General features: G+C 40.3%; 1 protein-coding gene across 1 annotated transcript in view; it reads left to right on the forward strand.

The window, feature by feature from the left end:
• The window catches only part of MYO5A (myosin VA), a 187,369-nt gene that overhangs the window by 106,339 nt on the left and 55,088 nt on the right, over positions 1-25,942 (forward strand). The window contains exons 15-24 of the mRNA XM_060005954.1: positions 5,390-5,551; positions 6,732-6,829; positions 8,861-8,947; positions 9,036-9,144; positions 11,576-11,787; positions 12,701-12,857; positions 17,204-17,443; positions 18,448-18,696; positions 21,386-21,479; positions 23,676-23,824. Coding sequence (XP_059861937.1) covers positions 5,390-5,551; positions 6,732-6,829; positions 8,861-8,947; positions 9,036-9,144; positions 11,576-11,787; positions 12,701-12,857; positions 17,204-17,443; positions 18,448-18,696; positions 21,386-21,479; positions 23,676-23,824 — 1,557 coding nt within the window. The remainder of the gene's footprint in view (positions 1-5,389; positions 5,552-6,731; positions 6,830-8,860; positions 8,948-9,035; positions 9,145-11,575; positions 11,788-12,700; positions 12,858-17,203; positions 17,444-18,447; positions 18,697-21,385; positions 21,480-23,675; positions 23,825-25,942) is intronic.

Here is a 25,942-nt window from a genome sequence, read left to right on the forward strand (position 1 = left end):
ACTATGCGGTGGTGTTTTATGTGAAATTTTTGCCTCCACGGCAGTTATAGGCTCTCTTGTGCCTTTGTGAGAGACCATGAGAGAAAACATTTTGTTGTTGTTGTTGTTTTTGGCTGTGTCATTTTGAAGGGATACGCTAGAGACATGGCCTTAAGCATTCCATCCAAATAAAGATTGACCTCTGGATCATTGAGTGCAATTTTCAGGTATGGTCCAAAGCACTTTGAAATTATTCTTCTTAGGTATAGATACCAGAAACACTGCTTTCTAGTGGGAGCAGAATATTCCAGATTGCAAAGAACTATGATGGCTCTCTGAGGTTGATCCCAACCTCCACCCTTTGACTCTCTTCAGGAAAGTATGGGGAGGGGAGCACGGCTCACTTTCATCCTGTAGGGAGCAAACCAGAAAGCTGGTTACTTACATTTAATAAAGTAAATATTCAAATATTCAGTGAAAGACTAACAATATTCATGTGAATTCTTCTGGATTTCTGACCAGCACTTTTTGTTTTTCTGGTTTATTCTAACAAAATCGTTTTAACTTCAATGGAATGTTATATGAACCTTTTTTTTTTTTTTTTTGCAGTACGCGGGCCTCTCACTGTCGTGGCCTCTCCGTTGCGGAGCACAGGCTCCGGACGCACAGGCTCAGCGGCCATGGCTCACGGGCCCAGCCGCTCCACGGCATGTGGGATCTTCCCGGATCGGGGCACGAACCCGCGTCCCCTGCATTGGCAGGCAGGCTCTCAACCACTGTGCCACCAGGGAAGCCCCTATATGAACATTTTGACTCTTGTTTTTGGAATAAAAACTTTTACTTTCAATTATTTTGATAATAGAAAGATGATGTAAGGACCAAATTCCAGTTTTAACCCTCAGAAAAGAATGAGTCTATAGTCTTAAATGTCTGTAGAAAAAATCATTTTTTCATTTATCCTCTTAAGCCCTAGACATTAACGCTTTATACCTTATAAGAATGATGTATAAGAGAAAATTCTCTCACAGTGCCAATCCCTGATTCAGTTAAAGATTATAAATCATTTTAGTTTATGAATACTGATGAAAACCCTGGAATTCTAGTGTTACTACTCTAAATAATTTAGCTGACACAGAACATTCACAGGTTCTCATTCCCCAGGCACCCATAACCTTTTGTGTCTTTTTTCTGACCTAACTTTTCTGACTGGCTCGTGGCTCCTTAATTTCCAGAAAGTAGCTATGCATTCTGAGGAATCATTTGGAGTGACTGCCAGTCTATATAGCACTGTTGCAGTTGGGTGGAGGTGGTGTGAGGTTTACATAGCTTAAAGGCCTACACTGCTCCCAGTCAGCAGAAACCCAACCCAAGGGTATGAACTTTATGTTTTAATTTTTCTGCACCTGATAGGAAGCAAGTGTAACCTAGTGTTGATTTGTCCTCTTGGAAGTACTAATTTTAGAAGATCAGTATTTGTGTTATGTGTTTTCAACAGAATTATTTTTGTGGTAATACAGTGTGGGGTTCTGTTTGTGTGTATGTGTTTTGTCTTTTTTTTTTCTTTCTTTCATTTTGCAGCTTCTAGCCACTTTAAAAGGAATTAAGGTATAAAAAAACTTAACAGAAGGTGTCTTAATTTATGTTTTCCCACCATAAAGAAATCTGTTGCTACATCAAATAACAAGAAGCACATAAGTAAATTGCAGCTTGATGAAATACTACTAAATTGCAGCTCTACTAAATGTCATTAAAAAGAGTTATATCCCCTACTTTCCATGTTGCTAATTGATGAAGGGAAGCACAGTTCATCTACTGAGTTTATGCCTCAAATCTCTCATCTGTAAAATAGAATCATGATAGTATCTACTTTCAGAGGTTGTTATGAAGATTAAATAGGTTGTATTAAGCTCTTAGAGCAGTGCTTCATGTGTAAAAAGCTCTTAGTGAATAATGTTGTTGTTGTTGTTACTGAGATGATTTCCCACATCTTTATGAAGCAGTTACTTGGATTCTTCTGTCTTCTTTAACACTCTTTCCTAGACATATAAGTTCAGTCTGAAGCAATTCAGAGCCCTGTCTTAAGCATAGACAGATCAAAGAAACAAGATGGAATGTCCAGGCATATCTACCTACTTACATATTTGACTTTCTGTTTATCTGCCTTTCTCTCTTCAAATGAAGTTGGCCTCCTCAGTCAGTGGGGAATGGCTAAATTTTTCAATGAATGATTTAAGAAAATTGGGGATTTAGCAAGGTAAACAGGTAAATGAGATAGGCAGAGGAGTTAGGTAATAACCACTTAACCAAATATTTAGATGATATCATATCATAAAGTGGTAAGTGCTATAAAGAAAGTAAAACAGGGCTTCCCTGGTGGCGCAGTGGTTGAGAGTCCGCCTGCTGATGCAGGGGACACGGGTTCGTGCCCCGGTCTGGGAAGATCCCACATGCCGCGGAGCGGCTGGGCCCGTGAGCCATGGCCGCTGGGCCTGCGCGTCCGGAGCCTGTGCACTGCAACGGGAGAGGCCACAGTGGTGAGAGGCCTGTGTGCCGCAAAAAAAAAAAAAGAAAGTAAAACAGGGTACCAAGCTAGAGAGTGACTAAGCTTGGGCAGAGGTGAGGTGCTCCACTAGCCACAGTGGTCAGGAAAGGCCTCTCTGAGGATGTGACATTTGGGCTGTACCCTGAATAATAGGAGACAACTGTGTCAGTGGAGAGCAAGTGCTGAGAGGAGTGCTGAGACTGTATAAGATGGTTGTGTTTGAGGTCCATAAAGAAGGCCAGTATGACTGGAGCATGGTAGCTGAGTAGGATGGGTAGACAGGGGCCACTTTCTGGAGGGAAGTGTGGTAAAGAGTATAGATTTTATTCCTGTTCCTGTGGAAAGTCTGAACAGTTTTCATATGGGGAATGATATGCTACTGTGTGGAGATATGGTGGGAGGGCTGGGGATAGGGGCGTAGTAATCTAGGGGACAGATAGTGGACTGAGATACTGAAATTATAGCAGTGGAAATGGCTTATGATTTGTGGGTAGAGTTGACTGGTCTTGTTGATGGTTTGAGTATGGAGAGTGAGAGAAGGAGAGAAATTGAAGATGACTTCTATGTTTTGGGCCTGAGTTGCTGGATGGATAATGGTGCCACTTACTGAGGTGAAGACTTGTAAAAGATCAGGCTTCAAGAGAAAGAATCAAGAGTTCTGTCTTGGACTCATGCATATGGAGAACAGACTTATGGCTGCCAAGGGGGAGGGGGTTGGGGGAAGGATGGAGTGGGAGGTTGGGGTTAGCAGCTGTAAGCTACTATACATAGAATGGATAGACAGTGGGGTCTCGCTCTGTATAGCACAGGGAACTATATTCAGTATCCTTTGATAAACCATAATGGAAAAGAATATGGAAAAAAAGAATGTATATATATGTATAACTGAGTTGCTTTGCCGTTCAGTGGAAATTAGCATGACATTGTGGGTCAGCTATGCTTCAATTAAAAAAAAAAAAGAGTTTTATCTTGGACATGTTTTGCCTGAGATGGCAATTAGATAGTCAAGTGGACATGTCATATAGGAAGTTGTAAATGAAAGTCAGCAGGTCAAAGGCAAAGTCAAGAGTCAGTGATATAAATTTGGTAGTCTTTAGAACTAGATGGCATTTAAAGCAATAGGACTGGATAAGATTGCTTAGGGAGAACAAGTAGGTGAAAAATAGTAGAGAGTAAGGCATTCCAACTCCTAGAGACTGGCCTGAGGAAGAACCAGGAAAGAAGTCTGAGAAAAATGGCCCACAAGGAAGCAGAAATACTGCCTAAAGAAGAAATTGTAGAGTAGTTTCTAATATGACAATGTGAAATGTTCTCTTTTTTTTTTTAATGAAAACTCAATGTAGAGAATTTTAAATTTATAACTTGTATGAAGAGGAAGATATATATATGCATCTATATGTGTGTATGTGTTCTGAACTCTCAACACTGAGTAGTTTTCTGGTAGATATTGTAGAACTTCAGTTAAATTCTAGCACTAGTGGTGAATATGATATTTCAACCCAGCTCTATTAACTATTTCACACAGAAGAGAGAAAAACAAAGTTTAGGTAGGCAGCGCTAATGTAGAGCTAGCAATTTACTTGGAAATGACAGAAGTGTGTCAGATAGATCCTAGAGTCCTTGGCCTATTATCGAATAGCCTTACATCTTAACTCTGTGCTGAGTTTTCACATCAAATCTATTAGGAACTCTTATTTTTCCCCTTTGTGATACAAGATAATGGTAAAACGTTCCCCTACCCCCACCCCCTGCCCTGCTTTGTAGCTAACCAAGCTATATGTATTCCGTAAAGCAAGGGATACATTCATTTGTGCAGCAAGCAACCATTATTGGTATGTCATGTATAACAATTTGTTATATACATCATGAATTATATCCTAAATTACCCTTATAATTGATAGATACATTATACCAAATGAAATTAATTTTGTTTTTAAATGAAAGAACTCTCTTAAGAAAATTATTGCTTCTGGAGATATTCTGAGTTTATTAGATAAATAATTGGCTATTGCAGTTACACTTTGACTTATAAGAAGGATTTATTTTATGTATGTGGACTGTTTCACTATTGTAAAGATATGTACATATATCAAAATGTTACTGTCGATTAGTTTGAAGTCTCTTTTGTTCCTTAAAATGTCTTCCAACCACATTAAATTATACTATCCACCCATTTATTAACGACCAGAGCTTTTAATAGACTTTCATTTCCTTAACCTGGTAGAACACAAAATTGATTGCAGGAATTATGCAGTCATGCAAAGCTTACAGGATACGGGCAGGGTTTCCTTTTACTTTTTTTTCCCCAATAATGCACATTACTTTCTAAAAATTACTGTTAATTCATGATTTTTTAAAATCTTATTAAATTGTAGAACTAGTTCGTGACACCCTTCCTGATGAGATTTTCAGTGATAGTTTTTAGTTGGTACCCACCATTTGAGTTATTGGGTAGACAGATGAAGCATGATGATAAAACATTTGGTGGAACTGATGTAATAAGACTTTCAATTAGTAGGTTGCTCATAAAATAATTATCGTTTAAAACCAGTAAAATGGTTAGAGCGGCCATTTCCTGTGGATTAAGATTTCAAGTCTCAGTGGAGTAGTTTTGATTTTGTTTTCCCCCAAATAAGGTTGTAGAATTACTGCATTTTTTCCATCTATATTTTTGTAGCATTGATGTCACCTCCCTCTCACATTTTTGGCTCCTAACACAGATACTGATTATTTCTGGAATGTGACTCTGAAAGGGGTTACTTAAGGAAGGGAATCACTATGGATTGCAAATCATCATAGTGTTTCTGTGAAGATTTCCAATTGAGTTTGGGTTTAGAGTGTGATTTCCTTTCACTGTTTTTGACTCAGTTTAAGATGCTACCAGAATTATTTCAAGATGACGAGAAGGCCATCAGTCCAAGTTCAGCCACCTCTTCAGGGCGCACGCTCCTTACCCGCACTCCTGCAAAGCCCACCAAAGGCAGACCAGGCCAGGCGGCCAAAGAGCACAAGAAAACGGTGGGGCACCAGGTGAGTTCAGGGAGCCGCTGCTGCAGTGCTACTTCCCCTCTGGCTCAGCTGGAGCCTCAGGTCTTCCTTTGTCAGCCTCCCAGGTGGGGTCCTCAGGTGAGGAGAGGCTGGAGCTTTCACTGTGAAAACACAGAACACTGTCCACTCATACTTCTCCCCTCCTAACGTAGACCCGTAACTCTGCTTAAGCGTTTCCCAAAATAATTTTCTCTACATTTTAATTCTTCCAGTACATATCCTCCCTCACAAACCACTGCTGCCTCTGTTTTGTTCTCTGGCTGTTTCCTCTCTGGATTTGTACAGCTCCTTCAGCCCAGGAACCGTGCCCTCTGCTTTCTTTGATGTTTTATGCACCAGGGGACTGGGAAACATGACACACGTGCTTAGTGCCTGAACTAGGGCTGGGGGCTTTGGGCAGGAGGCTGAGTGCTAGTCAGCTTGTTTTCCTGAGCAGATAGGAAGCAGGGCCTGGCACAGGTCCACAGCCCCCAGGTCCCATGTCCCTAAAGGTAACCCCACCCTGGCTGTACTCTTCCATCCTCTGCCCCTCCCCATTTCCTATACTCTTTTAAGTCATCTGCTACTTTTTTCAGTATCATACAGCAAAATTCCTACTGTACATGATTAAATGACCTTAATATCTTTAAAGCAAGCATATTTTTAGTCAAAGTTTTAAGTGTACAACAGAAAGCTACAGAAATCTATATTAAAAGGGTGGGTGGAAGAATGAACTCTAATGTAATGATGATAATGATGTGTGATAATGATGTGTCTAAGTAGGTTCATCAACTGTAACACATGTACCGCTGTGGTGGAGAATGTAGATAATGGAGGAGGCCATGCCTCTGCCAGGGTAGGGGGTATGGGGGACATCTCTGTACCTTCTGTATGATTTTGCTGTGAACCTCAAACTGCTCTAAGAAAATAAAGTCTGTTTTAAAGAGGCGGGGGCAGTGGTGGTGGTGGGAGGAGCGAGAATATCTGTTTAGCAGAGTGATCATGTAAATGGTAGGGTTTAAGCAAATTTGACCCAAAAGCCCTAGCAGCTCCACTGTTGAGGGCTGGTCAGGTTCACAGGTGGCAAAGTCATCTCCACTAGTGTCATTTGAAGAAAATTTTCAGTTGTTTTATGTCATCTTTGACAAAACCTTGATGCCCCTTTCTGCTCTTTTTCATGCAGTTCCGAAACTCCCTTCACCTGCTTATGGAGACCCTGAATGCCACTACCCCTCACTACGTGCGCTGTATTAAGCCTAACGACTTCAAGTTCCCATTCACGTAAGTATTTCTCAACTGCTGAATTTAAAGTATCCATATCTCATAAAGATTGCCAAACCAGCAGCAGAGAAAAAATACTTAGGTAAACCTTCATGTCTTGTAGAGGGAAACAACTAGTTAATAGAACTTTTTCCGTTTTTGTTCCCTTTTAAGAACGTGAAAACAGGGAATTCCCTGGTGGTCCACTGGTTAAGACTCCACGCTTCCACTGCCAGGGACCCGGGTTCCATCCTTGGTCGGATCAGGGAACTAAGATCCCACAAAGCCTCACGACGTGGCCAAAAAAAAAAAAATGTGAGAACAAATTAGTAGTTGGCCTTCTGATGATTTTAAAAGTTGAGATCAACCACACATTTCTAGTACTATTTTCTATTTGTAATTTACTTCATTTCAAGATCTTTTTGGTTAACTTGGACTTTAGTTAAAACCAGAGCTGGGTGAGATAAGGTTGCTTTGGCAAAGGCTCACAATCATCCCTGCTACTTTTCAACTGTTGAAACTATCAGAGAATGTCTACTTTTACCAAACATCTTGTCCTGTGTCAAGTACCATTTGCGAGAGGAAGTTTTTTCCAAAACGGAAATATTTCTCTAATTTTGAAAGTAATGCGTGCACATTATAAAAACAATTTTCAGGAAATATAAAGTGGTGTAAAAATAAATGAAAGAGCATTTCATTATACCCAGAGAGATAAAAAGTATTAACTGGCATAGATCCTTCTTGATCATTCCTTCCCTGCTATGTGTGTGTGTGTGTGTGTGTGTGTGTGAGAGAGAGAGAGAGAGAGAGAGAGAGAGAGAGAGAGAGATTAATAAAATGGAAGGGATCATGCTGTAATTGTTGTTTTGTATCTGCTTTCAACTTATGGGTGTTTTCCGTGTTAGTAAATACAAATCCACATCATCACTTTAATGGCTACATCATATCCCATTATATATACATAACACCATTCTTTTAAATTATTCCCTATTGATGGCCGTTTGGGTTATTCCTATGGCTATGATAAACATCTTTTGCCAAACATTTTTATATATTTGCCTGATTATCTCCTTAGAATAATGTATTTCTAGAAGTGGAATTTGTGGGTCAGAGATTAGGCACACTTACCAAAGGCTGTAATAACTCCCACTCCGCAGTGTGTGCGTGCTCCTTTACCTACACCCATCCAGCCTTGCCCTTGGAGAGTCGGCCTTAGACTGCAGGGCACTTCTCAAAGACTGTTGTATTCTTCTCATTGCCAAGAAGCTCATTGCCAAGGAAGTGAGAAGCTGGAAGAAGCTGCCACGCCCTGGGTGACTTTCCTGGACAGCCCTAGAGGCCATTACCTTCTGTCAGCCAACCGCATCTCCCATCACCAATAAAACACTTGAGAAGATAGCGCAGCAGAAGCCTCGGATAGGTCACTCAGGGCTTAACTGGGGAGTAAGAGGAATCATCATCCCGTAAGAAGCAGGCCTTGCTACTTCTTCTTTTAGTGTCAATTTAACATTAAGGTGCCGTTTATCTAGAGTGAAATACACATAAGATATAATATAAAATATTTTTCACTGACGTGGACACTATTAATGCTTAGTATGTATACACTGAGTTGAATAGCTTTTAGAACACCAATAATTTTTTAAAAATACCTGAATGGGGCATATTTAATTTGTTCTTCTTGTTAGAGAAATCTCCAGGGCTGGCCAGTCTTTATTCCAGGGGAGCTCTGCATGGTGAACTAAAGAGTTATGAGAACAGCTAGTCAGGCCAAGGCATGTAATGAGCATGGCACAGTGCAGAGGAGTTTGGGCTTTTAAAATATGTTTAATGGAATTTCTTATAAGTTTGTGGTATGTATTTTTACTGCTAATGGTCTCTTCCCCTCTCTTACATGGAGTTTTCCATTCTGATCACTGTTCCAACTTTTGAATTTTTTTTCTAATTTATCCATTTGGCTCTTTACAAAAGAATTCAGTCTCTGGACTGAGGAAAGTAGTTTGTGGCTAGAGCCACGCTTCTTTGTGTATTAATGATTTCCATTTTTACACATAGGTTTGATGAGAAGAGGGCAGTACAGCAGCTGAGAGCGTGCGGTGTCCTGGAGACCATCCGAATCAGCGCAGCAGGTTTCCCCTCTCGGTGGGCTTGACATTTTTCAAATATAAGGGATCCTAAAGGGGGAGGTTCCTGCTTCTTTAAATAAGCTGACATGAGTTTCTTTTTATAGGTGGACTTACCAAGAATTTTTCAGCCGCTACCGTGTCCTAATGAAGCAAAAAGATGTGCTAAGTGAGAGAAAACAAACATGCAAGAATGTTTTAGAGAAACTGATAAAGGTAAGAAAGATTTTTCACTTACCTTTATCGGAACAGATGTTTGCCAAAGGCCTTGTGATTGTAACCTGTGAATGTCCTAGGAATATCCATATACTACTAATCCGGGTTATTCAGGGGTGGAAAGGTGGAGAGGCACACTGTCTTGGAGATCAAGGCTCTCTATCTTTACGATGGAAGGACTAGTAAAGATGATGGTCCAGTATCAAGATACAGGATGGTGAGGCCTGGACCCAGACTTGAGACACATTCTTTTTATTTATTTATTTATTTTGCGGTACGCGGGCCTCTCACTGTTGTGGCGTCTCCCGTTGCGGAGCACAGGCTCTGGACGCGCAGGCTCAGTGACCATGGCTCACGGGCCCAGCCGCTCCACAGCATGTGGGGTCTTCCCGGACCAGAACACAAACCTGTGTCCCCTGCATCGGCAGGCGGACTCTCAACCACTGCGCCACCCGGGAAGCCCCCAAGTACTAAATTTTTATTGAAAATTACTTATGACAGACACCAGGCCAGATGCTGTGTGATTAAGAAAAATAAGTCTTGTCCTCAGGTGACATAGTGTGTCTTGGAAATTAATGCATTTTAAAGATAAGTATAATATACCTTAGTGTCTGTCAAATGCTGAGTGAGTGAGACAAGAAATCAACGGAAGACAAAGCCACATCTGCTGTGGGAAGGAGGAACTATTTCATGGAAGACATGTATTTTGAGTCAGGCCCTGAAGAGTGGGTAAGATTGTATAAAGTGGAAGGAGACTATCCTAATAGGGAGCAAGGAGCAGAAAAGCATAGTTTTCTCAAAAAGCAGTTAGAGTCGGATTTTTGTTTTTGCTTTTGCAGTAAAAAAAAAATGGTGCATGGGACAGTAGGGAATTGGTTAGGAAATGTGGGTTGGTGTTTGAAGAGACTTGCATACCAAGCTAAGGCGTTCACAGACTTTAGAATGCACCAGAGTCACCTTCAGGGCTTGTTAAACTTCAGAGTGCTGGGCCCCACCCCTAGAACATCTGATTTGGTAGGTCTGGGACGTGTCCAATAATGTGCATTTCTAACAAGTTCCCAGGTGATGCCGATGCTGGTTTGAGGACTACATTTTGATAACCACTGATGTAGGTTGTAGAGAATTTAAGACTCATGAGATGCTGTTTAAAGAATATTTTCACTTATTTGACACTAGGTTGGATGGATTACCTCACTTTGAAGTAATTAGTCATAATTATTAGCTATTAACTAGATGTAATATCTCTTCTTTGGTGATAATAACTTTATTTTTCTTGAAAGCACTTAGGCCACTTTCCTGGTAATGTGTAAAAGAATCTGATACATTTTGAATCTGGCCTAAGTCCTTTCTAGGGAATGGAGAGCAGAAAGTAGGGAAAGTCTCCTCCCCCAGACTGCTCCCCCCTGCGCTTGGGGCCACAAGGTAAAGGAGTGTAGGCTTGGGGGCGAGGGAGAGAGAGCTGAGATGAAATGGGGCAGGGAGAAGGAGACAGGGAGAGGGAACCACTTTCTATCTCTTCCAGCTAGCCTCCTTTGCAAACTTTATTGATTTAAACTGAAACAGTTTTAGATATATGTGGAGATTTCTGATTTTCTGTTTTCATGTACAAGATAGGAAATATTTGCTTACAGTGAAAAGTGATTTTTCTCTGTTTTCACTTAGAATTTCAGATCACAGTATTGATTATTATAAATAAATTCTACTCTTCTTTTGATATAAGATGGTTAATAACTTGCATGCTTCTAGATAAGCTGGATCGGAATATAATAGACCAAAAATAGCATGCATATATATCTGTGTTTACTGCTCAGCTTTGTTTATACTCAGAAGTCAATGAGCATTATAAATGATTACATGTTTGTAAGAGGAGTTTTGAAATCTGTAGGAAGATTTACTGTTGATAAAACCAAGAGATAACTGTTGAGAAACTTAACTCTTAACATGAATATGCAAGATTTTTTATCTTTTAGTTTTTATTTTGTGTGCATTACTTCCTGCCTTTTTCTTCATATTGGTGTTTTTGTCCCTTCAGCTTTCTCATGGAACACACAGCCCGATGTAATTCTTACAGCCTGGGTCAGTCAGAGGGAGTGTCAGCATCTCCATTTCCTTGAGATATTTAAAATACAGACAAGCAAATAGTAGCTGCCTATAACCCACAACCAAGTTTTGGGCCTCAGATAATAATTCCAGGTAGAATAATTCTGGAAAATAACTCTTAACCTGCAGTTTTCCTTAAAGTCCCTTCTATTTGCTCCACTTGCATAGGATCAAAAAGCTGGCTCCATTAGTTAATTGTGATGTAGCCCAAGTTTTAGCTAATAGTTTTATCCCTTTACTGATTCTGCTTTTAGACATATATTTTCTCTTTAAAATTCATTTATCTAGTCATCATTTCTACTTCTGAGTATACAGTTTCTTCCAAAAATAGGACAAGGACAAATACCAGTTTGGGAAGACAAAGATCTTTTTCCGTGCCGGTCAAGTGGCCTATCTGGAAAAATTGAGGGCAGACAAATTGAGGGCTGCCTGCATCCGGATCCAGAAGACGATCCGAGGGTGGCTGCTGCGGAAGAAGTTCCTGCGCATGCGCAAGGCTGCCATCACTGTGCAGAGATACGTGCGAGGCCACCAGGCCCGATGGTAGGTCTCCTGGCAGCATGTCCACTCTGGCTCATGGGCAGCGAAGATTGGCGGGCTCATCTGATTGATTGTCCAAACTAGGACAGTTTTGAGTGGTCACCCTACCTGAGAAGACAGCACCTTACCTCTTCTTAGGTCCAAGGAATTAACTCATAAGACAGTTAGATAGAATACAATTTCACTCACCTTTGTGAATGATTCAGATTGAACCTCAAAAAAATAATTACAAATTACTGCCTACTCATGTCCTCAGTATTTATTTTTTATACATTTATATGGGCTTGAAGAAATCATCTGTAAATTAGAACAGTCATGAATATAACTAGTTAATAATGACTCTGTTTAGGAGTTTGGGGGAGCAGTTAGCTGAGAAGGTGTAGAAGAGAGTTAGTTACACTTACGTGTGATTACATATTAGGATAATTTTAATTTAGAGATATCAAAAGACATGAATTAAGGGTAAAGAACTTGTGCCCAAATGGATAGATTAAGGAAAAACATCGTGCATTAGCAATGGATAGAGCTAAGAAGGCTGGGTGATAAGTAAGCACAGGATTACTGTGTAAGCTCGTCTGTAAAGGGGACATAGCCTGGGGTCATGAGCACAGTCCTAGAAGGAATAAGCCTTTATGACCTTCGCTTTCTGTATTGTAAAATCAAGTAATATGGGACATCCCACTTTTCAGGGTTAGGTAAGTCTCAAATGAGATAATGGATGCACAGATATTTGGGGGATCATCAAATAACTATACAAATATAAGAAATATAAATGTTGATTTAACGTGTATGTTATTAGAATAATACAATGGAGGTGCTACTTATTCTGCCAGAGGTACTGGTGCTTTCAGCCTCTACAAAATGTATTCATGGGTTTTTCTGATTACTGACTACGCACCACTCTTTCTCTGGCCAGTTATGCTAAGTTCCTGCGCAGAACCAAGGCAGCAACCATCGTTCAGAAGTACTGGCGCATGTATGTAATCCGCCGGAGGTACAAGATCTGGCGGACTGCCACGATCGTCCTTCAGTCTTACCTTCGAGGCTACTTGGCCAGAAATAGGTATTGCAAGGTGAGGCCTTGTTTTCAACTTTGTTTGTTCATTCCATTAACGTTAATCAAATTCCACGTCTGTACAAAGTGCCACAGGGGCTCCTATGGATGTAGGAGTCATATGGAGACAACCAACAATTGAAATACATTTTTAAATATTAAATAAGCCACATATATTTATTAACATGATGTTGAAAAAGAAAATTTACTTTTTTCTTCCCCTGTCTGTAATTTGAAAAAAAAGTGAGTATATTAGTTTCCTGTGGCTGCTGTCATAAATTACCACCAACTTGGTAGCTTAAAACAACAGAAGTTTATTTTCTCACAGTTCTGGAGGCAAGAACTGTGAAATTAAGGTGTCAGCAGGGCTGCTCTCCCTCCAGAAGCTATGGGGGAGAACCCATTCCCTGCCTCTTCTAGTGCTGGTGGCCACCAGTATTCCTAATAATTGTGGCCATATCACTCCAGTCTCTGATTCCATCTTCACATCATCTTCTCTCTGTGTCTAACTTCACTTCTTTTGTCTGTCTCTTATGAGAACACTTGTGATGGATTTAGGGCCCACCCAGATAATCCAGGATAATCTCTCCATCTAGAGATCCTTATCTTAATCATATCTGCAAAGGCCCTTTTCCCAAATAAGGTAATATTTACAGATTCTTAGTATTGGGGGCCTTTATTCAGCTGACTATGGTGAGCTTTGAATAGGTAAAAATATTGGATAGACCAAAAAGTTCATTCGGGTTTTTCTGTAACATCTTACAGAAAACCCAAACGAATTTTTTTTTTTTTTTTTTTTTTTTTTTGCGGTACGTGGGCCTCTCACTGCTGTGGCCTCTCCCGTTGTGGAGCGCAGGCTCCGGATGCGCAGGATCAGCGGCCATGGCCCACGGGCCCAGCTGCTCCACGGCATGTGGGATCCTCCCGGACCGGGGCACGAACCCGCGTCCCCCGCATCGGCAGGCGGACTCCCAAGCACTGCGCCACCAGGGAAGCCCCGAACGAACTTTTTGGCCGACCCAATATATGACAGATGAACAGATTAAGAATGAAACAACCTTGGAACAATTTACCATGGTAAAAATGAAATCAAATATAACATCGATGTGGTCAAAGTTGTATTGACTGGAGTATTATGCTCTAGAAATTTTTGACAAATAATCTTTATGTCTAGCAATAATCATCATGGCTATAGATAGTGGATCACCAGATTAGTCTTAGTCCTCACCTCTAACAATATATGATCTAGTCGATGAAAGTTTTTCCTCTTTCATTTTGGCAAGGTTTTGAGTCTGTTCTTTAGAATATAGCCCTAATAAGCCAAAAGTACAGTCTGGATCTTGGAGCTCTCTGGGCATCACTGTTAGTAGAGTGATGTGAAGGACATTTCTCTAATCACAGGCAGTGATTATGTGGGCGTGCCCTAGGCCCTATTCATGTATTTATTTTATTTTCTTATTTTGAATTAATTTTATATAACAAAGAAAAATGGAACGCTAATGAGGTTTGAATGAGCATATTTAATAGCTGTGTTTTGAAGAAAATTTGAAGACTTAGCTACTCTAGGTCTTTCTGCCCACGCCTGGTTTATAGTCAGATGTTCTTTCTCTTCAAGCATGAGCTTTCAAGGGAGGGAAAAGCCTTATTAAACTTGACCTTTTAGATATACCAAACCGGTTACCCTCCTGTTTTCCTCACTACTCTCCTCAGGAACATCTGAACTGGCGTGTGAGGCCTTTGGTTTAGCAGTAGCAGTCTCTAGCTAGCTTAGCTCCCAGTGTGACTGGACATAGTAGGGGAGGCAGGTTAGAGACAGGCTCGTGTGTAGGCCAGTAGTACCCCCTTAGTGATCCTTCTAGCTGTGATTCCAATCCAAGCTTCCCCCAAGCTTTGGGGGTCTTAAAGTGAGAGCAAGTGTTATTTAATGTCTCTGACTCACCGATGGAAATGAGATTGAGAATGGAAGCTCTAATTATATACTGTTTCCATTTGACTGAAATTAGAGAAATGGACCAGTATCTGAAGTTACATGGGGAGAAGGAAATGGAACAGGAATATTGGCATTAATACCTTTGCCACTGTGTGCTGCTTGAGTTTTAAAGTCTGAAAGCCTTCATTTTGCCATCACTGAGTCTTATCCAGTTTGTCACTAGTCATCCAGATAAGATAGGTGGCTCCCTTGGGATTGTGTTGTTGAGTGAGAGCTCAGGATGCCCTGCCTCACTGCGGCATGATGCACGGTGACTGCACTTAGTGGGAACTGAAGGCTGCCTTAGCATTAGGAAGACATCCCAAAGGGACAGCCTTGAGTTGGCTGAAGATACTATGAAGGTCTCCTAAACACCTATGTTTATTTTGTATTTGTTGGCTTTAAACACAACGACTTATTTCTTAATTGTATCCTCTAGCATGGCATATGTTTTTCATGGTTTTTCTCAGCTACATAACCTAAAAATAGGAACTGTTCTTTTAATGATCTTACTAAACTGCTACCTATCTGAATAGATTGTTTCAGAGATTTTTTACATTTAAAAAGTTTCATAAAAGATACATTGTTTCCATTTATAATAATCACTAATAAGTACTTAATCAAGTGCATACATTTAAACATTTATATCACACAAGACTTATTTTGTAATATCGTAGACTTGAAAGGACATCAAAGTTTTGCTAGTTTGCTAGTTCAACTGTTCTTAAAATTTAAGAACTTCTTCCCCATCATTCCTGGAAACTGTTTACACAATCTCTGCTTGATGGTCATTAGTGACAAGAAATTCATCTCATAAGGCAATCTTATTTTTTAAATTTTATTTTTATTATTATTATTTTTTTTGGCTACATTGGGTCTTCATTGCTGCCTGAGGGCTTTCTCTAGTTGCAGCGAGCGGGAGCTACTCTTCGTTGTGGTGCACGGGCTCTAGGCAAGTGGGCTGCAGTAGTTGTGGGATGCGGGCTCAGTACTTGCAGCGCGTGGGCTTCAGGGCACACAGGCTTCAGTAGTTGTGGCCTGAGGGCTCTAGAGCACAGGCTCAGTAGTTGTGGCACACAGGCTTAGATGCTCCGTGGCGTGTGGGATCTTCCCAGAGCAGAAATCAAACCCGTGTCCCCCTCATTGGCAGGCGGATTCTTAGCCACTGTGCCACCAGGGAAATGCAAGGCAATCTTATTGTTATAAGTTGTTTATAAGTTTAGGGCAATATCTTTTTTTTTTAAGAAAATACAATATAAAATTAAGATTTGTTTACTTCACTTTATCTTCTTTTTAGCTTTCCTTTTAAAGTTCTCTCCCTACTACCTTTGAATCCCATAAATGGATTTGTGCTGCATTTATAATAGCAATGGGAAATCCTCACTAGAATGGTATTCCTCAAATATGGCAAACAAGAGTGTCATTTTTTTGTTGCTGGGGAAAAAAATCAATAAATCAGTAATAAACTTTGCAGTACCCCAAGTGTCGTCTTCTACAGCCTGCTTACTGGCCATACCCCATGTCCTCGAGCAGAGACCTAATGCACAGTGACATGGTATCAGCAGTAAGGGTAGTGGGTAAATCTCTTATTTTACTAGCACGTAGTTCACAGGGTACCAAGTTCTGCTTATTTTCTAAAGGATCACCTGTTGCTTATAGAAATCATATAGCAATAAGAAACCTAATGCATTTTTTCTTTCTTTGTAGACTAGTTTTCTATTTAGTAATCTGGTACCTTTTATTTAGACAGCTTCTATCTGTATACTCCATTTATCATCATACATGTAATCATACATATGACATGTGGATATAATACATATTTTTATATATGTCTCTCAAATTTCCTCTTTTTTTATAAAATGAGTTGAGTTTTTTAAAAATTTACCTTTATTTTATTTATTTATTTTTGGCTGTGTTGGGTCTTCGTTGCTGCATGCAGGCTTTCTCTAGTTGCGGCGAGCGGGGGCTACTCTTTGTTGTGGTCCGCAGACTTCTCATTGCAGTGGCTTCTCTCGTTGCAGAGCACGGGCTCTAGGTGCGCGCGCTTCAGTATTTGTGGCTCACAGGCTTAGTTGCTCTGCAGCATGTGGTATCTTCCCAGACCAGGGATCAAACCTGTGTCCCCCACATTGGCAGGCAGATTCTTATCCACTGCGCCACCAGGGAAGCCCTCAAATTGCCTTTTAAAGACTACATTTCAATCACCTTTTAAAATAATTTTGTGCTTCCATATATTTGTGATAAATACAATCCACATAATACATTGTTGCTTCAACTTTTATGTCTTTCCCTTTAGGTAATGTGTGGGTTCTCAGCCTGACATCCATAGGTTGATAGAGTTGAGTATTGAGTCTAGTCCAGGGTCTGACGTTACTTGCACTTACCCTCTTCTGCAGATACTCCGTGAGCACAAAGCAGTCATCATTCAGAAGTGGGTCCGGGGCTGGCTGGCTCGCACCTACTACAAGAGGAGTACGCACGCCATCATCTACCTTCAGTGCTGCTTCCGGCGGATGATGGCCAAGCGCGAGCTGAAGAAGCTCAAGATCGAGGCCCGCTCCGTGGAGCGCTATAAGAAGCTCCACATTGGCATGGAGAACAAGATCATGCAGCTGCAGCGCAAAGTTGACGAACAGGTGTGTTTTAAACAGGAGTCCTGAAAGTGCAGCATGCCTAACAAAATCCACTGGGGTCATCTTCAGCATTGTCCCCTCTTGACTTTACCTTTCAGTCTTCGCAAAAAAAGTAAAATAATAATGGCATTAATGAATGTGGAAATAGTGACAAGCTCATAGGTAAGATTATAATTGTAAGGACCAAGGCAGGAAATTATTTTCGAGAACACAGACAGGTTTACTAGCACTCCAAACAGTTAGGACCGAGAGTCATATTGTACTTTATATTTTACAAAGCTCTTTCATCATTATCATTCATTTGTGTATAGTGTATTGTTCCTTTTACAGATGAGTTGTTTAGCATTGAGGTGGCAAAAGAGGCAGGAAAATGTCCATGCTTCTGAGAAATCTGCAGTCTGTTTGCAGAGATAAAAGTTTGATTTCTTAGAGATAGTTACCAAGTAATATTTTAGCACATGCAAATGATATAAAGGTAGTTAGTAATACATAAATACTAAGGATGACAAAGAAAAACAGACAAGAGAATGAAATAGGATTCATCAGAAAGGTTTTCTGAGTGGGAAGAGGAGTTTCCAGATGGTAAACAAAGGGATTTGTAAGAAACTTGTGATTTTTGAGGCCATTTTATCATTCTTATGCATCACTAGCCGGCACGTGGCTTTCAGTAGCACACTGATTTGTTTTCAAAAGCAAGTATAGATTTTCCTATTCCTGGATTAAGAATCAAGAAAGAGAATTTACTGTGGGAACTCACCTTGTGACTATGAGAAAATCACATCTATGTTGCTCATCATGTAAAACAAATAATTGTGCCCATTCTCTCTTTGTATCACTAAGAGGGTGCTGATGGTGTTATTTTAAATATTGTCATTAGTAATTTTGGTTAGATACTATATCAGCACTATGATGATATAGCATGAATACGATGAATAGGCATGGTTTTCTCACTAAATGCATTTGTGGTGTGTATATTTACTTTTTGTCACTTATGTGTGTGTTTAAAGAACAAAGACTACAAATGCCTCATGGAGAAACTGACCAATCTGGAAGGAATATACAACTCTGAGACCGAGAAACTACGAAGTGACTTAGAACGTCTTCAACTAAGTGAGGAAGAAGCTAAGATTGCTACTGGACGTGTCCTCAGTCTGCAGGAAGAAATTGCCAAGCTCCGGAAAGACCTGGAACAAACTCAGTGTGAGAAAAAATCCATTGAAGAGTGTGCTGATAGATACAAACAAGAAACTGAGCAGGTAGGAGCTAATGTTCATAACCCCGTCTACTCCTTCCACAAAGGAGTTGTGCTGTCATCTTGACCCGGCCCTTGTGGCTCAATATTGGTTTCAATCGAAGGTAAACAGACATTTCAGTTGGTTTACTGTTCATTATTAGTGTTTCCCCCAAGCAGCTGTTCCATATGCTGGATGAGTACCTATAGGTCTTTTAGTAAAACCTTTTACTCTCCTAAGAACAGAGGCAAAGCAGTGTTATAAGAAGAGAAGTGATGGCCAAGAACCTACTATACACCCTTTTTCTTTGAATGAATAGATCTGTGTGGAGTGTAGACTCTTTTTTCTTCAGCAGGTTAAAGGTGATTAAGAAGTAAATCACAATGAACTGTCAGTAGCTGATAGTAGGGATCTTTATGGAAACCTGCATTAAGACTGTTTTGAGAAGTCCAACAGGAAAAAATCCAAATGTCTGCACACTGATCGTAGCCAAGAGCTGCTATGCAGATAGAACAACAATGAAAATGCTTACAGATTGACCAGTGCTTCCACACTACAAATTTGTATTAACTTATATCAAAACTTTATTAAATACAGAAAACACTAAGGTTCTCAAGCAGTAATGAGATGTATTGGTTAAACAAAGTAAAGATACCTCAACATAAGGCTTACTGGAAAAAAGTAATAGGTTTTCAGAGATTCCACTAGTATTACCATCTTTAAATGAAAACAGAGTTGACTGATGGCTGTAACTATGGCAAGAATCCCAATATGCTTTTTCCTTACTGACTTCTGAACCTTAACAGCAGCTTATACAGTAAGAACCTCGAAGGAGCTTAGACACAATTCAGGTAGGATAGTGTAGCTAATAAAGTTGCAATCCTTCCATGGTATTCAGGGTCCTGATAAAATAATCCCTTCTATATCTATAGCAGATCTGGGCTCTGATCTGGAAACAGCAGTGCTATTAATATGTTACTTTGACATAGCAAGCTTGTTCTCTCAGAATTCAAATATGTATCCAATGGGATACTGTTGAGGTTTAAGATCTCTCTTTCTTGTGCTCTCTCTCTCTTTTTTTCCCCATTTCCTGAGTCCCTGGAAGCTTTCCAAATTCCTCTGAAACTATAGAGAATTAAGCTTGGTAGGAGTATTCTCGTTTCCTTTTCAAAGTCAAGTTCATAGCTTTCTCGTCTGATAGAATAGTATACCTGAACATATTCAGATTTCTCCTTTCGTTTTATTATCTGCTGCCTTCACAAGGATAGCTGTAGGCACTACCATTAATTCTTTTAGATGGAGTGTGATAATGAGGAAGAATGAAAAAATTTCCCTGTGAGAGCTAGCTTTGTGGTCTGGAAAGCTACATTGCCAGTTAGCCTGACCAAGGAGCCTAGAAGGTCCAGCAGAACTGTGGTTCTTAACCAGGAGTGTATTTCAGAATATGCTGGAGAGTTTTTAAAAAGATACCTGCCCAAGCTCTGGGAGTGTGGACCAGGCACATGTATTTTGAAAAAGCACCACAGGTGATTGGTTGCATACTCTGACAAAGAGCAGCCTCTCTCAAGAGCACATAGAGAACTCAACCTTTCTACTGAGAGCAGACGTTAAGACCTTATCGGCACAGAGGGAAGACACTGGACCATCAGAAGGAACACCTTCTGGCCTGACTTGTGCAGTGGCACAGTGCTGTAATCTCAGTTCCCTGTTCTTCAGGGATCCTTAGTCAGAGAGCCTGCTTTCTCTGTCTCTGAACTCCTAAACTTTCTCTTTATTAGTAAAGCTGTTGCTTTAAGAGTGCCTTGAACTTATGCTTAGAGAAAGGAATTCAAATTTCACTTATAACAAGCACACATTCTATTCCAAAGGTGAAATGTATAAATTATGAACTTAGCAAAGTTTCCTTTGGTTTTGATTTTTGCTTCCTGAGAATCCTTATCCAACCAGGAAATAGAAAGTTAAAGGTCAATATTTTTTTATTGTGGTAAAATATGCTTATATGTAACATAAAATTTACCATTTTAATCGTTTTAAGTGTACAGTTCTGTGGCATTAAGTGTATTCACAGTGTTGTAAGGTCAATGCTTAAATGTGGAATAAAAGTTTACAACCTTGCAAAACTCTTGAAAGGAGATGAAAATGAAATTCTCTTTCTCAAGACAGAGAGCAGGGAGCTTCGGAAGGTCTTCAGTGAATTTCCAAAACCAAAATGACTTTCATATTTTTCTTAACCTCTGTAATCTCTCTGCTTGAATCATGGGTACACATAAACGTTGCATTAGGTTGTTGGTGTGAAAAGGCATTATCATTGCTTCAAGCGCAAATGCTTCCTAGGTGCCAGGCAATTGCTAAATGCTCAAGGTACAAAGTAAAACAATAACAGCAAGTCATTTTTGTCCTCCAAGAATTTCTAGTCAATCAGGGAAGTAAAAGTAAATCATTTATAAGGGCTATAAAGAGGCATATTCAGGGTCCTGTAGTAGCCCAAAGGAGAGACATATAATTGGAGGGAGTTTCTGGGAAAGCTTTCTGGAAGGTAGTGCTAAAAAACAAGTTTGAAGGATGACCAGATATAACTCGGCAAAGAAGTGAGGCAGTGAGATGTGGAAGTAAGGAGTGCCTGCCGGTGACTGCTGTATGTATGGTCTTTGTATTCAGTATCCGGCTGCCTCTGTCTGTGGCAGCTGTCTCAGTTTATTGTTTCATTTTATAGTTGGTATCAAATCTGAAGGAAGAAAATACTTTGCTGAAGCAGGAAAAAGAGGCACTCAATCACCTTATCGTGGAGCAGGCTAAGGAGATGACAGGTAAGCCTCATGTGGGCCCAACCTACTGCACTCCAACCAACCTCAGACCAAAGGTTTATAAGTTACAACTTTGCTTAGACTGTCATCAGTAAATTTGCAGAGTTCTGGAGGCAGACACTCTAAATATTTGGTTGAATTAGTTGGTGAACTTGTAAATCTGGTCTCCCTATGTACAAATATCAATTCGTATTAGTCAGTATCATGTGACTTTTAAAAAAATTGTTCTATATGTATGATTTATGGCTTATAGGAGTCCTGTTGTTTTAGGACCAATTCTTGAGCTAATATGTATATGTATATGAGTATATGCATCTGTATATATTATTTATTTTGCTAAACCAATGGATATTATTTTCCTAAGATCAACCACTTTTTGCCACCTTAAGAAAAAAAGACACTAGATATGGACATTTATTTCATTTGCTGTTTGTAAGATAAATTAAAATGGTGATAATTTACAAGGAATCCACATGTACATAAACATGAGCTAAGAAAATATATATCTAAACTACAATTATTGGTGATAGAAATAGAAAGGAAGAGATTTGATTAGAGTGAAAATATATTATATGAAAAGAATCATATATCATATATCATCATTTTGATGTGGTATTTAAAAAAGGAGTAAAAATTTTCTAAAGTTTCTGAAAATTTTCTAAAGTTTTGAGATGAGTTATCAAAACAATAATGTGTTATTAGTAATGAGGAAATTGAGGGGAACAATCTCTGTTTATGAGGCAAATTAACGAGGTCAGTTGTTTGAGTATTAAAATTTGGATGTCAGCTGGGGCCTCCAGATAGAGATGATGTGAAAGCAAATTGAGATGAAAGAGAGCCTTCTGTGGTTTTCCCCATACTGCCCCATTCCTCCCCATTAAAGGGAATACTATATAGAAAAGAGAAGAAAATCTGGAATTAAGCCTTATAGGATAACCATAAATAAGGGATAAGGTGAAGAAAAGGAGCCAGAAAAGAAAATTAAGAGGGAAGGAGAAAAGTCATTGAAAACATGGAAAAAAAGGAGGCTAGGATGCAGAATGCAGTGGAAAAATCCAGAATGATGAGAATTCTTGAAGGAAAATAGAAAATGTTATTTGATACTGAAAGATAAGAACAAAGACAATAACAGTGGATTTGCCTAAGGAAAATTTGTTGATAGCCTTGGGCAGCTTCCACAAACTTGTGAGAATAAAAAGCAATTTACAGAACGTTATAGAGAGAAGAAGTTCTTTCATTCATTTATTTACAAATTATTAAAGCCCTAGGGTAGGGAAACACTGTATTGGACACCAGGGAGGCAGTTGTAACAAGACATTTGGCAGCCCTTGCCCTCATGGAGCTGACAGAGAAAGAAATGGTGATGCAATAGAAGCAGGCAGGGCAGATTAAGATATAGCCACAAAATATGAGGGTAAAGTGGGCCATAATGGTAGGAAGCTTAATGTTTATAAATGTGACTGGGTCAGCTCATTGAGATAAAACATGCAGCTGAGATTTAAGGCTTTTTTACTGCACTTGATTTGCAATCAAGGGCTAATCTCCGACCTCCAGATGATGTCCTATCTAAGTGCCAGCCCCTGGCAACAGAGAGAGTAGAGTGAGGTGAGTAAATGGAAAGGTCAGGTCCCCCAGCAGCACATAGGAGTGGTAACAACAGAGGACCAGGTGTGGGGATCTTACCTGATTAGAGTCGAGGGAGTAATAGGACAACAAGGGAGCTCACAGCGTTGGGAAATTGTAAGACAGAACCTGGGGACTGAGATGAGTGGAGACACTCTGTAGAGCAGTACAGCTGGGTTCGCTGAGAAGTCGCCGTTCCCCCAGAGGCTTGAGGAATGTCTCTGACTTTTGGGACAAAAGAATTTTATGAATAGCCTGAAACAGAATAATAAAAAAATGTATACTCTAGTTACTAGATGATGGCTAGTGGAAGTTTATGAAGGATGTGCTGTAACCAATGAATGAACTAGTTCTGTTCATGGAACAATGCAATAGATGACGGTTGTTGTTATTAATAAATTATTCTTTGGTCATGGTATTTTCTCTTTCCCTACCTCCACTAAGATACTCTTCATAGATCATAGTGGTGCTAAAAGTAGAACCCCTCCCAAAGAAACTGGAAGTCAGTGTCCATCTTTGTATTCTTGCATTCTGTGGAGCCATCTTTGGTATGCTTTTCCCTCTCCTTTCTTTCAGAGACGATGGAAAAGAAGTTAATAGAAGAAACAAAACAACTGGAACTCGATCTTAATGATGAAAGGCTGAGATATCAGAACCTTCTGAATGAGTTCAGTCGCTTGGAAGAACGATATGATGACCTCAAGGAAGAGATGACTTTGATGATTGTGAGTCAAATACTTTTGATTTTTTTTATATATAAAAATTTGAGGGCTTCCCTGGTGGTGCACTGGTTGAGAGTCCGCCTGCCGATGCAGGGGACACAGGTTCGTGCCCCGGTCCGGGAAGATCCCACATGCCGCGGAGTGGCTAGGCCCGTGAGCCATGGCCGCTGAGCCTGTGCTCCGCAACGGGAGAGGCCACAACAGTGAGAGGCCCATGTACCGCAAAAAAAAAAAAAAAAAAAAAAAAAAATTGAAACATATGCAAAACTAGATAGAAAAGTAGAATGAACCCCCCTGTACTCCATGTACCCATCACTCAATCCAAAATGGTCAACACGTTTCTATCCCCCATTCTACCCTCCATCCCACTCCATCCAGTGGATTGGATTGTTTTAAAGCGCATCCCAGAAATCATATCACTTTTTTCATAAATATTTTGTAAAGTCAAACACTTTGAAGACTGGATTATAAGATAGTATAAAGTCAGTGTAGGTGGACTTTGTTTTATGTGTTGAATGACTTAAAATAAAATTTGCTTATAAAGCAAATATTTATATAACCAAGTATTATATAGTTTTTGTAGTTTCAAAGATATAGTCCTAGAAAAAGAAAATTCAGCCTCTATTTGTAATAAATTGTCTTATCTATTTCAAGGACTCTTCTGCATCTGCCAAAGTACATTTTGAACTTTTAATAGTTCTGCGCACCCTCCCTGTTCTACTTATCCTGCTATCAGGAAACAAGGAGTTCCCTAGCAATCTTGTTCCTACAGCTATCGGCCTTAAACGTAACCTAATGGCACAGATGGCCAGAAATGCTCTGAAATATCTGTTATAAAACACAAGGTAATTTGGAGGGGAGTGGCCAAGATGGCAGAGTAGGAAGACCCTGAGCTCACCTCCTCCCACAGGCACGCCAAGATTATAACTATTTACAGAGCAGCTGTATATAAGAATGACCTGAAGACTAGCAGAAACTATTTTATGAAACTAAAGATATAAAAGGGAACCTCAACAAGATGGGTAGGAGGTGTGGAGACACGTATAGTCAAGACCCACACCCCATGTAAATGACCCACAAACAGGAAGATAAACACAATTGGAGAGGTTCTCCCCAAGGCACAGGGGTCTGAGCCCCACATCGGGCTCCCCAGCCTGGGGTTCCTGCACCAGGAAGACAAGTCCCCAGGCATCTGGACTTGAAGGCAGTGGGGCTTGTGTACAAGAGAGCCACAGGGCTGTGGGAAACAGAGACTCCACTCTTAAAGGGCATATACAAAATCTCACATGTCCAAGACCCAGTGCAGAAGCAATAATTTGAAAGGAGCCTGGTTCAGACCCACTTGCTAACCTTGGAGAGCCTTCCAGAGGGCATGAGGCCACTGGAGCTCACCCTGGGGACATAGACATTGGCTGCAGGCATTTTGGGGAGCTCCAACCATGAGGACACTGCTGCAGACAAGTTTCATTTTGGAGTCCTCCCTCTAGCCTATTAGGGCCAGAGGTTTACCTGCTCACAAGTGAGCTGGCATCCAGCCATCCTGGTCACTGACCCATCCATCAGTAACCTGGGACCAGCCTTGAGACACCCCCCAGGCTATGCAGCCTCTGCCACACCAGCACCCAAAGCCACCACCAGCCGGCTGGCAGTTTTTGCACTAGGTAGGACCTGGAAGCCAAGCAGGCCGAGGGCCATCCCAATGTACCAGTGCATCCAAGCAGTGATCCCCACCACAGCAGAAGGGACCATGCAGCCCACATAGGGGCACCCACAGAGCATATAGATCTTGTGACTAAAAGGATGGGCTGCTGGGGCCCATAGGATGTCTCCTTCATAAGGCCACTTCTCCAAGACTGGGAATCCTAAACAACCTACCTAATGCACAGAAATAAACACAAACAGTAAGCAACACAAGTAGGTAGAGGAATATATTCCAAACAAAGGAACAAGACAAAACCCCAGAAGAAGAACTAAACGAAGTGGCGATAAGCAATCTACCCAATAAAGAGTTCAAGGTAATGATCATAAAGGTGTTCAGTGCACTCGGGAAAAGAACGAATGAACATGGTGATAAGTTTAACAAAGAGAAAATATAAAGAACCAAACAGAATTAAGGAATAC

Source organism: Delphinus delphis, chromosome 2 (genome assembly GCF_949987515.2).
Source record: "Delphinus delphis chromosome 2, mDelDel1.2, whole genome shotgun sequence".
Classification (NCBI taxonomy): domain Eukaryota; kingdom Metazoa; phylum Chordata; class Mammalia; order Artiodactyla; family Delphinidae; genus Delphinus; species Delphinus delphis.